This window comes from Amblyomma americanum, chromosome 3, assembly GCF_052857255.1.
Source record: "Amblyomma americanum isolate KBUSLIRL-KWMA chromosome 3, ASM5285725v1, whole genome shotgun sequence".
In the NCBI taxonomy this organism is placed as follows: Eukaryota; Metazoa; Arthropoda; class Arachnida; order Ixodida; family Ixodidae; genus Amblyomma; species Amblyomma americanum.
Genome location: NC_135499.1, coordinates 169,552,399 through 169,562,372, shown reverse-complemented (window position 1 = coordinate 169,562,372; position 9,974 = coordinate 169,552,399). Strand labels below are relative to the sequence as shown.

Below are 9,974 nucleotides of genomic sequence, written 5' to 3'. Positions count from 1 at the left end.
CCTACCACAACCGGCGGCTGCCAGAGGCTGGGGAGTTTATTTTCCCCACTCGGACGGATAGCCCCAAGCATTCCAGATCCGCGAGGCTTTGCTCTGCTGTATTCCGCTCATCGACGCTGAGCGGCGAATGGCTGCGCCTCAGTGCAAACAAACGGCGGACCACTCAGCGGCGTCGAAGGGAGGGACGCGTGAGCGGAGGCAGCAGAGAGTGCTCAGTGAAATAAGAGAAAAGAATAAAAAGTATGACAGAGAAACGTAAGACTGCTTACGGGTGAGAATGCGAAAGCATTAAAGTGCTCAGTCATGCTACGCTGCAGAATGACAATGACCACGAGGCACCACTATGAATGCGTTGTAAACCTTAGATTACATTACTTTGTAAGTGCCGAGTCATGCTACGTGCACAAGTAAAGTGCTGAGTCATGTTGCTTTGCAGAATGATTATCAGGCATGACTATGACTACTTTACGCTTCATTATTCACGGCTATACATGTTCGCTTACATGTGTTGTGACATCGTATACACCGGCATACTGCACGATCCGAATTTCCTGCCGTAGACGGTGGCGGACGGCTTTTGTGCTAATGGGGCATATAATGCTTTCGCATTAAAACAGCACCCCCCTCCCTCCCGCCGGTTTTGTTGTTCCCGCGACAACAGAAACAGAAATAAGAAAAGGAGCTGACGACGACGCCAAAAGCAGCAATACTCGCAGACGTAGATAGAGCTGCTCGCGTGCCTGTCAACTAAAACTAGAACAAGACATTTTTTGGTTGCTTTGACCGCAAATGTCGCGACGGCGAAGCATACCTAAAGCTCCCTGCATTAAAGGGTCAGCAAGGACAAACTAAAGTTGGCCACTGCTAATGAGAAATAAGCTACTTTAATTGAAAATGGAGCTTTTATGACGTCCAGTCCATTTATTGCGTGGATCTCTGAGGCCGGACCACGCTGCCATTTACTTCCAGTTATAGATCAAGGCACCCTTAAGACACTTTACGTTATTATTCACGTCACCAGTTTGGACAGACCGGCGGGAAAAAAACTCAATCTTAAACTCCAAATTCATCAGCACTAAATGGTAAAATCGAACTTTGCTAATGATGATAGTGAATTTTTATGGCGGCTAAAGAGCGCCATGGCACAACGTATTTTTCGTTTGCTCAAGGTGGTATCAAAGACCCATTACCCAAGCATTTCGCCCTAAATAAGCCGAGCACCAACCAGACAGGGGAAAGCTTGCACCCATTGTATCACCGGTGGGTACCCGGCGGTTCTGGGGATCGACCCCCCCCCCCCCCCCCGTTTCCTAATAAAATAAAATGGATGGAGTTGTGTTGAGTGCGCCCTTATTAAGTACAAGACCACCCTAATAACGAGGCGTTTCTGTGCGCACTAAAACAAATATGACTGCGGTTAAAGATCATCGGCGGAAACACATCGATACGGCTTCCTCCTCTGTGGTCTGCGCTGCCATTAATTTAGATCACGAAACCTCCTGAATCACAAGTAACAGATAAATGGATTTGTATTAGCCCAACGAGCGCCGTGGCCATTGAGGCAGGCCGTTGGGTTGCGAGGCTCCGGACTAATTACGGCCATCCTGGGTTCTTTGTCGAACCTGAAGTTACTACTTGAATTATTACGCACACAAATATAGTTGCCTAGGCTGACGCGCGCCTCCCCAGGAAACAGCTCCGCTCCCTCCTCCCACTGCCTTCCTTTTCGCAGTTCCTAATTCCCACAAGGACCCGGCCTAGTGCTCCCCATAGCAAGCCTACTCTTGCCCGGGCGGCATCCTTTCCATTTTCTCAGCGTCCCGACAACAACGCCGTAGGGGCTCCAAATTACCGCCTCGCTAATAACAGCGGCTTCCTTCGCACACGTACTACGGGGCCAGGGGGACTATAGGTGCGAGCCAACGCGACGAGCGCAGTCCCGAGGAGAAACTGGCAATTACTGTCGAGCAGCTGCACCTCGCCGAGGAACGCAGGGAAAGCGGTACTTCGGGGACAGAGAGTGCTCTTGAAAGAAGAACGGCCAGACGGACGACAGAGGAGAAAAGAAGTCGGGGGGGGGGGGGGGGGGGGGCAACGGGTGCGACAGGCGCCGCGAATGCTCCATCAACGCACCCCGAGATTCATTCAACGGGAGCAAAGGACAGAAAGCCGAAAGAGAAGACGGCCATCTACGACAAGGCGACGCACGCAAAAAATAAGAACAGGGAGAAAACGGGCAGCCGTGAGAGCGCTAAAGGGACGGCAAATCGAGCCTGGAATGCGTCGGCGTGGCCGGAACAAGCGCGACGCGCTCATCAGCCCAGCGCGGCTCAACGGGGCGGCACCGGAGACAGCTGTCGTGTACGACAACTCGGCGGCGGCGGCGGCGAAGCAGGCAGTCGGGACACAAGGAGACAGAACTCCTTTTGTCGCCTCCGTGAAAGGCCTCCGATGCGTAGCGTGACACGAATGAAGATGCAGAGAGAGGGAGACTCCGCCTGATAATAGCGGCGGGAAAAGAAAAAGAGAGAGAAAGAGACGTCCCGATGATCCCAAGACACCGGGCGTCCCATTTCGCGACGCGGCGCCATCCGAAGCGAGGGAGAAATTGGCTTCGAAGCGGCGAAATGGATATCCGGCCTATGTGAATGGAAACGGGATATGTAGTTGTGCAAGCGAGTCAGAGCACCTGGAATGAACTTGACGCGCCACGCGATGCCAGTGGAACAGGTAGAGCTGCAGTACTAGTAGATTTTCTTTTTCGTGCGTGCGTGCGTTTTTTAACCGGCACGAAACAGTGCTCGTAGCAACGTTTGACCAGAGAACACGCATTGGGCCAGTATGCACAGTTTAGTGAAATTATATGTTGCTTGCCAAACTCGCGCTTGATGCGGATTGGTCGACTTTTACATTATAAAGCAGTGCAGCGGCATATGTGCAACGTAGTAGTGACACGTTCGTCCACGCCTAGACTGGACTACTGCGTTCCTTTTGTATTTCTCACGTTCCAGTACAAGGAAATTAGCGTACGTTGTCTACAGCGCATGAGTAACCCGGCTGACAGGCTAGGAGTCACACTGTACGGCCTAGAGCGCCGCATCGCCCACAGGCCGCAAAGGTGAACGCAGCGGATCGAACTACAATCAAGGCGACATAACGGGCTCTGGGCAGCTGATAAGCAGGATCATATCAAGAATGCGTACTTCGCATCGATCTCTCTGTTTGAAAAGCGCGGATGCGAATACTGGCTCAGGAAACGCATCCTTCGATCAGTTCTGCTCGTGTAAAACCGACCGCGCTAGCGAAACACGAATGCTATAGAAGAACGGCAGATTGAGCGAGTTGGAAATGCTCCATAATGTTAAAACAGCGCTAAGCAACTAAGCGCTAAGCGCCTTTGCGTGTGTTCCCTTCTTTCTTAGTCCTTGTTGCTTAGCGCTGTTTTAACATTATGGACGAAGGCTACGTTCCTCGGCCTCAACATCGATTCGGGATCCCAGAATCGACAGGGTGTCTCTCTCATCCTACTTCCACCATGCTCGAGCCGATCTTATTCTAAGGTATTCCTTTCGTCAGTGATAAGCTAGAGTCCCCACATCGCGCCCCCGCCCACAACATGCCCTGCTGCGCGCCGGTACACACCTGAGTCTTCCAGCAAACAACGCGGACATATGCGCCTGTACTCGGGCCGCTACACCAAGACTTACGGGGAGATGTTATCGAGAACGGTCCACGCCCATGGCCTCGGACGGCGGCACGGAAAACAGGCCCTCTTGCACTGCGACGACCGCGAGAGGAGGCCATAAAAAGAAGCCCAGCCAGGGACCGACTAGCTCGCAGAAAAGCAGAGCCACCCTCGAAAAGGATGGGCGGGTATAATAAGGGTGGTGTACGTAGAAAAGTGATAACACAGCAAGAGCTGGAGGTTCCTCCGTGTAACTACGTCCCCGAGATGCGGGACAAGATCTTGTTTACAGCGAGCGTCGCGCTTTGTTTCTTTCTCCTCAGAAGGAAAACCGACTAGACACGCCATTTGTGTGTGTATATATATACGTGCGTGGCCCGACGTGAAGCGATATATGGTTCCTCGGTCCGCAATGCGACCCCGGCGAAACCTTTTGGGACGGACGAGGAGCGCAGTGGTCTGGAACACTGGAATGCCTGAACATGTACGCCAGCAGTCCAGCGTTTGCGAAGGGGACATCAGCGATAAATTTTAATTTTACCTGCACCTTTGCGTGGATCGATATATAGAGCCTAACTTTCAGCCGCGCGAACTACACGGCGCATCATTGAACCTCACGCAATACGCCTTTGGATGCAAAATAAATTAAATTTCTTCGACGAAGCCGCTTTCCCTAAACTTTTAAAGGCGGATGTACGTGTTGCAGGATTCGCCATTTCGGCGCCCCACCGCCTCCATAAACGTTCTCAGCTCGATCAGCGATGCGCACGTTGATGGCCACGGGTAACTCATCAATATTTCATGGGCTCGTCGCTGGACGCAACGGGATGCATTTTGGCCCCTCAATCTCCCTGCGCCAAAAAGTGGAGATTTTACGCTGACCGCAGATGTTCGAAGCTTGGGCGAGAAGACCCGCTGTGTGTGTGTGTAAGCGGGGGGGGGGGGGTGTAAGCGGGGGGGGGGGGGGGGGGCAGAAGTGTACAAGTAAGCTTTCACGCGTTGCACACTGCTCAACAAAGCGCCGACGCTGGCCGACAGGCGCAAGTGGACCGCGCAAACATAATCGACGCCACAAATTAAAACAAATGAAATGCCCTGCGGTAGATACATTAAACAGTGGCTACGAAGCATGCTTAACATTTCCGAAGAAGGTCCATTAGCTCTACACGTGAGTTCTGCGAGCAGCGAATAATGGTAACAACAACAAAGGAACAGTGCCCGGGAATGGTTGGAACACGCGCCGGAAAATTGATGGAAGCAGCGCAGGTGCAATAGGTGCGCACCACGGCCGTCCATTACGCGCAACGCCCCCGGGCACACACAGCGCGCCTCGTAAACGCATCAACAGCGCCAGCAGCTTGCTGGCACTTTCTTCCGTCCGGGTAACAAAACCCTCCGCGCGGGCCACAACCCGAAACAGGCCGGCGATGCAAGTTTCAGCAGCGGCCTCCTGAGTGCCCATCCGGCAGCAGGTGTGGTGGGCGCGCTCCCAGACGAGGCGGCGGTGGCGCTATTAGGCTGATGCGCCCACACCGAAGGTAAGAAGGACACAAGGGCAGAAGCGAGGCGATGGCTATCGAGACCGTTGCCAGAACGGAGCAGAATAAGAAAGCAGCAGCGCGAGGCATCGCATCCGCTATCGGTCGCGGGGCATCAATAAGCGAAACGGCGCCGGGAAGGCGGGCTCTCCCGCACGCCTTCCAAGTGCGGCGGGCAGCGCGCTTCTCACTAGCGTCGTCGAAAGAACAGCCATATTTTTTGTTTTTTGTTTTTCGCAGTGAGCAAGGAGGACGACCATAACGACAGCAAAACGTCAAGAGATCAAGAGAGGATCGCGTAAGTGGGGGGGTGGACACGTTATCGAAACGAAAAGCGGTCGAGAGGAATGAAACAAAGACCCCGAGGGCGGACAGCAGGGTATAGCGCAGCTGGCTACGGTAAACAGATACAGCCGGCAGGGGCTGCATCGATGGAGGCGGAGCTGTCAGATGCAGATGACAGATTCTTGTGCTGCTTTTTCGTGCCTCCGCCCCCTCCCCTATACCGGCTACAGACATTATAGCGACGACGAGGGCCCGGGGGCGATCAGCGAACGGCCCCCTCTCCGCGTTGGTCCAGGGAGAAGATGGCGTTATTCGCGAGGCGCTCCACTCCCGTGCACGCTCGCGGTTATTCTTTTCGACCCGATTATATCCACTTTTTTGTTTGTTCCAAAGCAGATCCCAGTAATGCGATCACCGACAGACGCCAATGATGGAAATGGAGCGTTCAGGCGCGAAGAAAACCGAGCACGGGGCGAGGAGCTGACACGCAAGAACCTTACAGAGACTTATTGAAGGCACCAAATTTAGGGTGCCCGTTTTCTTCTCTGCAACGATGCGCAAGAAATCAGTATCCATTGCTCAGCACGTGGTATTCACCTACGCCCGCTAAATAATTTATGATCGAAATTCTCCTCTCACCTTTTTCCCTTTCGGTGTTAACAGCCGAGGGGTCACTATGACGTCAAAGGTGAGTATTGGTCGCGTGAGACGTGAAGAAAACTGCGATATAACGGCTGCTTCTTAACTGGTTGTGACTTCAGCTGTGGAGGCAGAATAGCATTGGCGTTGCACTGAATTCATGCCTCACGCGACCTGTACTCACCGTTGACGTCATAGCGACCTAATGGCTATTGACCGGAAAAATTTAATAAAATTATTTAACGTTCGTAGACGAATACCACGTGCTGATCCATGTACATTAATGTCGTACGCACCATTACAAAGGAAAGTATGCAAACAAAAAACAAGTCCATGCTACATTAAAAGAGACGACAGCAGAACCAGACACAAACCCTTATGCTATAATGCAGCACAGCAGTCACAGCACTGCGTGGTCTCTCGAATTTCTACTCATAAATAACGCCCAAGAAAAAATATTGGAAAGGAAGCGGTGCAAACTTAAAAAAGGACCTTTAAAACATGATTTCATTCCGCATCGATGCGCAAGTACGTGCGGCACAAGGAATTAGGAATCTTTAAAACACGCAATTATTCTCCCCCGAAAATTCAATTATTACGTTTCCGTGACGACATAACTGGAGGTTCTGAACTCTTTCAACGCGACAGCTCCGATTCTGACGAAAATTGCGACATATCAGAGAGACAGCTAGAGGAAAAAAACAATTGTTCAACTAGCCAGGAATGAGGAGAAAACGCAGCGCGCGTGCGCCACCGATTATTGCTTCCCTCGACGAATGAGGACTGCAGCCTGCGCCTCTTGCGTCTTCGCCACAGACAGGGCCGTTTACGGACGACACGTGGACTCATCGCAGCCACTCATCCGAGGTGATTACAGCTATCCGCGTATCAAGCGAATGCGACGAGGTGCGTTCCCAGGGCAGCGATGAGGCGAAGGGTGCGGCGCACGGGCCGCCATGAACCCTGCAGAAGGGGGGTGGAAAGGGAGTCGGGACTCACCATCGGGCCTGTACTGAACCACCATGGTGACCGTGTGACCGGCCCCCTTGAGGGCAGCCGCCGCCTGCTCGTGCGTCGCGTGCCGCAGGTCTACGCCGTTCACCTGCAATGAGGAATAAGCGAAGAGCAGCGATGAGGAACGAAAGCATCCGCACCACCGCGGCAGCTGACGTCAACGAAGCGGCGTTTAGGCGCACAGCAGCATACATGCCGCGTTCAGATTCATGACGTTCGCTCCCCGTAAGCCCACGCTTGTGAAGCAGTGATCATAAAGCGCATGTCCTAAACCTCGCAGGGACGGTATACACTCAGAAGGCGTCCGACGTCACGAGCCTCACGGCGGTTCGAGACAGTGCGCGGGCGGCACTCACCGCTCCACTCGGGTCCTACCGCGGGCCATGAAAAAATAAAAAGCGCTAGAGAGCGGAAGCTCTCCGCAGATTGCTCCACGTGTTGCACGCGAAGTCGTCTTCCGATCCTCAAGAAGGTGTATATACCCTTCCTTCGGGAACGAAGGGCGTTTAATTTATGGCGCAGGAATACCCCGGCAGTTCCCGGGAATCGCTTTTCCACAGAGGAGTCTGCTCTCCCACGACACACCATTCCATGCGTTTGCTTCTCAGGCCGGGGAAAGCGCGGGGCCGCTCCGCGAGCAGTGCTTCCGCATCGGGGCGCTATGCCCATTTTTTTTTTTTTCTCTCTACCCGAGACGCTACACACGGCGCGGAACAGCGCAGACTCGCTCCTATCGGGGAGGGTGCTCACAGAGAGTATCTGGTCTCCGCGCCGCAGCTCCCCGCTGGCGTCGGCGGGTGCCCCGGCCAGGATGAAGGAGATGAAGATGCCCTCGCCATCCTCGCCGCCGACGATGTTGAAGCCCAGCCCCGTGGGGCCCTTGGCCAGCACTACCTTGCGCGGTTCCCTGCGGTGGAGAGAGAGAAGAGGGCGGACTTTAACCAAACAGGCATTCCACGGGCCGCCTGGCACGAAGCAGATAATCAGCTTGAAGTAATAAAAAAACCAATGTAATCTATACAGACCCGACGGGGACATAAAATCGGCATAAAATAAGCAGCAAATTCAACAACAAAAAAAGAGTGACGCAAAAGCTGAGAGCACATTTTCCAACAGCAACAGCAGCATCAGCCCCATTCCAAACCCATCAGGAGGGGAGACGTCGGTTTTCCGCTGGTGACGCGCTACACGGAGGGAGAACCCATTAGCGCTCGGCGGTGTTGCGTAACCGCGTTTCGTGGAGCGGTCTTGTGCCTTTCTGTTCTCGACGAGAGGAAGCGAACAGCTCAGTGATGGCTGTAACGCGCGAAAGAGCGTTGCCAGGCGAATCGACGAAGCATTTCTAGAGTGCCGTTCCAGAAACGTTGCCGTAATTTCTTCCTGCAAATACGTGCCGGAGAACTGGCATCCTCCTCCAGCTTTTTTTCACGCGCGTACATAAAGCGATCAGTCGGCGATCGCCGCACCGGCTGAGCTGAGCACTTCGGAACTGTGCAAGAGTGGCAGTGTGTAGGCAGGTCACCCAAATTCATCATGACGACCAGGCCTCGTATTCACAGTCTACATTACTGTACACGTTGCAGCCTCTGTACCAAAAGGTGTCCGGCCAGCAGGGTTCGCCGTCGAGCCGCTTAATACGTGGCCACTCCTGCAGCTCCAAATTTTCACCTCTACGGAGCGCTGGAGCTTCACACGTTCCAAATCAACCCACTGTGTGCGCGGTTCAATAGCAAAACCAGTGAACAGCGGAACACACCACTGACGAAGGCTGTACGTGGCAATTCAGCACCAAGGAGGAGGATCAGCAACAGCCGCCGCATCCACAATCAATCCCGTGCACACACTTCACGATTTCGAGAAAAACCAGTCTCTACTGCTTCCCCCCCCCCCCCCTTTTTTTTTCGTGTGTGCATCTGAACCAGCTCCAAACGTACGCGGAACGGCCCAGGACGAAGGTAGAGCGCAAGCACGCCGCCGGCGCAGCGCCGATCAAAGCGCACGCGCAGAGACGCGCGTTTCTGTCACGTCCCCAGCGGGAGCTGCTGCTGCTGCAGCGGCACGACCTGCGCGCGCATAGCCGAGTTGCAAGAGCGCGTCCGATGGCGTGCCGCGCCTGCGGGGGCAAAACGGGAGAAGAAAAAGGGCGCCAAAGAAGGCGGCCGCCGTGTCGGAGATGGCAGCCGCGGCTTCGTGACCGAGACTGCGCGAACGGCCGCACGCCGGCCGACGCCGGGAAGCGCGCGGCCGGAGTTGCGCACAGCGTAGTGTTATAGCCGGCCACGACTCGCATCAGCGCTGGATAGCGGGTAACTAGCACAACAAGGACGACGACGCATTTGTGCTCGCCTGAAAAGGAACGATCGCCCGGCTTTCGTGCACGGTGCTTACGACAACAGCAGTCGCAGGTTCCGCACGCGAACTGCGGGCTGCTGTGGCCCAGGGTGCAAAAACAAAACAAACAAAAACTGAGACGTCAGTTATTGAATGCGTTTTCTCTACCTTTTCACTTTCATCTTTTCCTTTACGGTGCGGCTCAGAAGTCCGCCCACAGCTAGACAAGTTACCGATTCCCTCATAACCTTCCCCAAATGAACGGGCAGCTTAACTGTCATGCGGTAAAGCCAGCGTGCGAGTTTCGAAACAGCTCCTGTGCAGTATACAGATTTACTGGCCTTCGTGCTTGGCATAGAGCAAAATTAACGCCACAGCAAATGACGGCGATAACGCTAAATTACTTGTTCGATCACCTACACAGCCCATAACCACTCCACTGTACACGCCTGACACTAAACTACGAAGAAAAAAAAAAGCCA

At 53.8% G+C, this 9,974-nt stretch overlaps 2 protein-coding genes across 20 annotated transcripts in view; both read right to left on the bottom strand.

Annotated features, from left to right (window-relative positions):
* Positions 1-9,974, bottom strand: part of dlg1 (MAGUK family member discs large 1) — a 540,041-nt gene that overhangs the window by 49,064 nt on the left and 481,003 nt on the right. The gene's annotated exons all lie outside the window — the stretch shown is intronic.
* LOC144122822 (uncharacterized) overlaps positions 7,025-9,974 on the bottom strand; it is a 31,087-nt gene continuing 28,137 nt past the window's right edge. The window contains exons 3-4 of the mRNA XM_077655820.1: positions 7,912-8,068; positions 7,025-7,249 (exon numbers count right to left, since the gene is read on the bottom strand). Of these exons, the coding sequence (XP_077511946.1) occupies positions 7,025-7,249; positions 7,912-8,068 (382 nt within the window). The remainder of the gene's footprint in view (positions 7,250-7,911; positions 8,069-9,974) is intronic.